The sequence below is a fragment of the Musca domestica genome, unplaced genomic scaffold (assembly GCF_030504385.1).
Source record: "Musca domestica strain aabys unplaced genomic scaffold, Musca_domestica.polishedcontigs.V.1.1 19, whole genome shotgun sequence".
Classification (NCBI taxonomy): Eukaryota; Metazoa; Arthropoda; class Insecta; order Diptera; family Muscidae; genus Musca; species Musca domestica.
Genome location: NW_026712245.1, coordinates 3449929 through 3454082, shown reverse-complemented (window position 1 = coordinate 3454082; position 4154 = coordinate 3449929). Strand labels below are relative to the sequence as shown.

At 42.9% G+C, this 4154-nt stretch overlaps 1 protein-coding gene across 1 annotated transcript; it reads right to left on the bottom strand.

Moving 5' to 3' along the window:
* Positions 1-1027: 1027 nt before the first annotated feature.
* LOC101888975 (fork head domain transcription factor slp2) lies at positions 1028-3370 on the bottom strand. The gene has a single exon (XM_020039654.2). It carries the CDS (start codon positions 2919-2921, stop codon positions 1176-1178), a length of 1746 nt encoding a protein of 581 aa, XP_019895213.2. The 5' UTR covers positions 2922-3370; the 3' UTR covers positions 1028-1175.
* Positions 3371-4154: the final 784 nt, after the last annotated feature.

Sequence of the window (4154 nt, the reverse complement as noted above, 5' to 3'; positions counted from 1 at the left end):
GATGTGTTATACTAAGCGAGAAACGTCTAATAGACTGAGAAGAAAACAAGAAGTGTTGAGCCGGGAGAAAACCAAACGCGAGTAAATCCTCAAATTTTAAATTATTGCAAAGGCTGAGGAAAGCTCATTTTGAAAACTACGGACAACAGAAAATAATTGTAGGGGAATCTTGTACAAAATCAGTATATATTTACCTATCATCTCCAAAATTGATGATTTTCGACATCTACCCGAACCCACAACGTTATTGAAAATTTTGCCTTATTGGAAAATATAAAAACCTTTGAGAGTCTAGGCTCAGTTTTTGATTATAAACCGAACCTTAAGTAAAATTTTGTAATGGGCAAAAAAATGTTGTATATAGCTTGATATAAAACCAAGGTTCGCAGCTAAACGCAGTTAAACCGATTAAACTTCCTAATATATGAAAATTGTAAAAAAGTCCGCTTAATGATAAAAATTTCGAAGTGTTACAAAATTTTGAAACCAAAAACATATTTACCCTCCATATTAACCGGTATATTACAAGAATCTTAAGATTAAGGTTTACCGAAACCCTCCCAATTTAGGAGCAACCGTAGACGCACGTGTCTCTAGGGCAATGATATATAGAAACCAAATTTAATTGGTCTTTCGTCATATATTATTGCTCCAAATATAAGGCCTGTTTGATAACTCAATAATTTTAATTAGTAATTTTTCTCATTAAAAGTGTGTGAGCTCTCATTTACTCCGTAATGTAATATACATTGCCAATACACTCACATTTACCGAACTTTCTGCTATCGATTTTTTTTTACAAATTATTGGGTTATCATACACACCCTTTATTTTTTGTGTTCTTCGAAGGCTTCGATTCACTATATATCACTTTCCATTTCCTGAATTCTCAATGACCCTAAAGAGTCCCAGGTTATCCCGAAAATTCGAAAAATTCCAATATTTAATTTGCCACTTAATATATTTTCAAAACACAATCCTCAAACCTTCTTCATATTTTCCACAAACTAAAAATTCTTGTCCTTCATGCATCACAAAACGAAACCATTTTGCACCGGCACCCACTGCCAGTTCAACTCTTTTTTTTACAGAGAAACCCTCGTTGAGTAGAACAACTTAAAAATAATTTTGAACAGCCTAGTCCTCCTATAACTAATAGGCAAACTTACAAAAACTCAGCTATTTCGTGAGACCACTGTTACCGGTTTTAAAATTGGACCGGGCGGTGAGGCCGCCGCACCTACCGTCGGTGATATTGAATGGGAGGGTGACACGGGAGGTTGACCCAAATGGGTGAGGACTTGCAGCGGTTGATGTAGCGGCCCGGCAGACGCTGGATGGCCGCCTGGTGAACTTGCCAAATGATGCAAAGATGACAGATGTTGTTGTTGCTGCTGCTGTTGTTGTTGCTGCTGTTGATGCCGCTGATGGGCAGCAATGGCTGCGGCCGCTGCATGTTGTTGCAATAGCTGTTGATATTGCAGACGTTGATAGAGATCGGAGGCAGGTAATGAGGCAGCCGCCGCTGCTGCTGCGGCCGCAGGATGTGTTTGTGGTGGCATGGCGGCAGATAACAAGCGTTCCATGTTGCTGTAATTGGCGGCAGCCGCCATGGCGGGACTTACCCGGGCAGCAGCAGCCGCAAACGGTGAGGGTGGTAAGGCGGGATTCTTTGGCACAAAGGGATTGTAACGACCATACATGCTGGCCAACAGGCCAGGATTGGGAGCTGCTGTGGCAGCCGCCTGGGGTGGATAAAGGAACTGATTAAATTGCGGGTAGCCCAGGCCCGTGAACATGGGACCGATTAAGGAACGTTTAAAAGCTGCCAGCCGAGAACGGGAGGCGGCGGTGGTGCGTCTACGCAATTTCCCCGTCGAGCCGCCAATGAAAACATCATCCGCCGATGGATCCAGCATCCAATAGTTACCCTTGCCTGGATCATCGTAGTGACGAGGAACTTTGACAAAACATTTATTGAGGCTCAGATTGTGGCGTATGGAATTCTGCCAGCCCTGTTTGTTGTCCCGATAGTAGGGAAAATTGGTCATAATATATTCATAAATGCCGTTTAAGGTCAGTCGCTTCTCGGGACTTTGGCGTATGGCCATCATTATGAGGGCATTGTAGCTGTAGGGGGGTTTTTCGTTGCCTTTTTTGTCGGTGACGGGTTTTTCGTTACCCTCGCCGCCTTCTTTGCTTTCCGTTTCGGTGGCATCACCCTCTGTGCCATCGGCATCAACATCGCCGTCCAGGTCAAGATCTTCGGCCTCGACGTCTGGGTCCAAGCCATCTTCGAGATCACTTTCCTCATCTGGATGGTGGTGGGGGTGATTGTTGTGGCGATGATGATGATGGGGAATACCCGAATTATGATGAGGATGCCTTGAACCCTCTTCATTGCTGTTCACGCTCAACTCACTGCCGTCGGTGGGTGGTGGAGGTGACATGCTGGTAACATCCAAGTCCGAGTCGGCATCTGGTCCATCAACATCATCACAGAGATTGGTAAACGATTGCCTTAAGTGATGATCATTGCCCGACGTTTTGTTGTGATGACTGTTGTTGCTGTCCTCCACCGTTTCGGGTAATATTGAGTTGATGGAAAAGCTGGACTTGAGGTGAGGTGTTCGGGCCATTTTATAGAATTGCTGCAATTGATTGTGGGTATCAATCAGGGCCTGCTGATGCAATTGCTGTAGATTGGGGTGATGCTGTTGGGGCGACGGCGGTAAATTGTTGGTTGTCGTATGATGGCCGCCCAGCTGGGTTTGACTGGGAGGAGGATGCTGATGAGGCGAATGATGTTGCTGGTGATGGTGATGATGATGATTGTGCTGCTGTTGCTGCTGATGATGGTGGTGCTGATGTGGATCTGAAACTCTTTCAACAACACTACATGGATCATCGATTTTAACCATGATTTGTTTTGTTTGGTTTGTTTCCCCGGTTGTGCTTAATTAAACGGACACACAAACACCCGCGAAAGCACACTCACGAAAATCCGCAAACACTCTGCTGCAATTGCCTTAATTAAATGCGGATATTTTGTTATTGAATATTTTTTTCTTCCGAACTTTGCTACTTCATTAGTGAGGGTTGCGAAATTTCGTTATTGTTTGATTGATTGATCAATTATCACTTAAATTAATTATTTTCATTCATTCGATACTTTGTTGTAATCTCAATTAAAACACATTTATGCTAAACTATTTTTATTCGTTTTGGGAAAGCGGAAACATTAGCTTTTGCTGCTGCAAAAAAAGCGATAGAATCGTTTTACGCAATCCCCTTTTGTGTGTGAGGCGAGCGTTGAATTGCGGCGGTGTCTTTTTCGAACGTTAACAACGCCGTCCGTTTACGTGCAATGATTTTTGTAGACTAACACTTCACGTATTCATTGATCGGTGTGGTGGTGACTTTTACTTGGCTGCCAAGCTGGCTGGCTTTGATTCACACCGACACACTCACACAAAAACAACAAAAAGGGAGTGTTTTTTCATACCCATCAAGGCTTTTGTTTGGAGAGTTTCACAAGGCATACACATTTCTGGCTTGCAATCTAGCCATCTCATTCATTTATTTTCATAAACAACTCTCCCTCTCTCTTTGGGGTGAGAGCGGCACACTCAACGGCCAATCACAAGAGTGGAACATAAGTTCCACCACAGCATAGTTGTTGTTTTCGTGCAGACAATCAATTAGGCATAACGGTTACTCATTGTTCTTATTGGCTAAACCACACACACCCAAAGAGAGATCAAATACAACTCTCTCTCTCACAATGCGCTCTCACCAACCAAACAATGGGGTGTGAGTACTGTTACGTCTCAATCGGTACCAACTCACATTCATACAAATGTCTTCCATATTGCGTTGAGTGTGGAAGAGAGAAAGAGGGAGAGTGCGACTTATTGTGAAAATAAGTGGTTGGGGTTTCATACTCCCGACCTTGTTTGTTTTTCTCCATTTGGGTGTTGCTTTAACTGGTTTGTTTTAAACACAATGTAGTTATTGTTGGTAGTATTATTATTGTTGGCGTAGTAGTTGTTGTTGTTGTTCTTGTTTTTATTTGTGGGTACTGTGTGTGTGTGCTGCTTGCATTACTTACTTAGTTACCGTGTTGAACTGCCGTTTTGGCTTTGTTATTGTTT

Bases quoted from the DNA above. Each gene is read 5' to 3' on its own strand.
- LOC101888975 (XM_020039654.2), bottom strand. From the start codon at position 2,921: ATGGTTAAAATCGATGATCCATGTAGTGTTGTTGAAAGAGTTTCAGAT.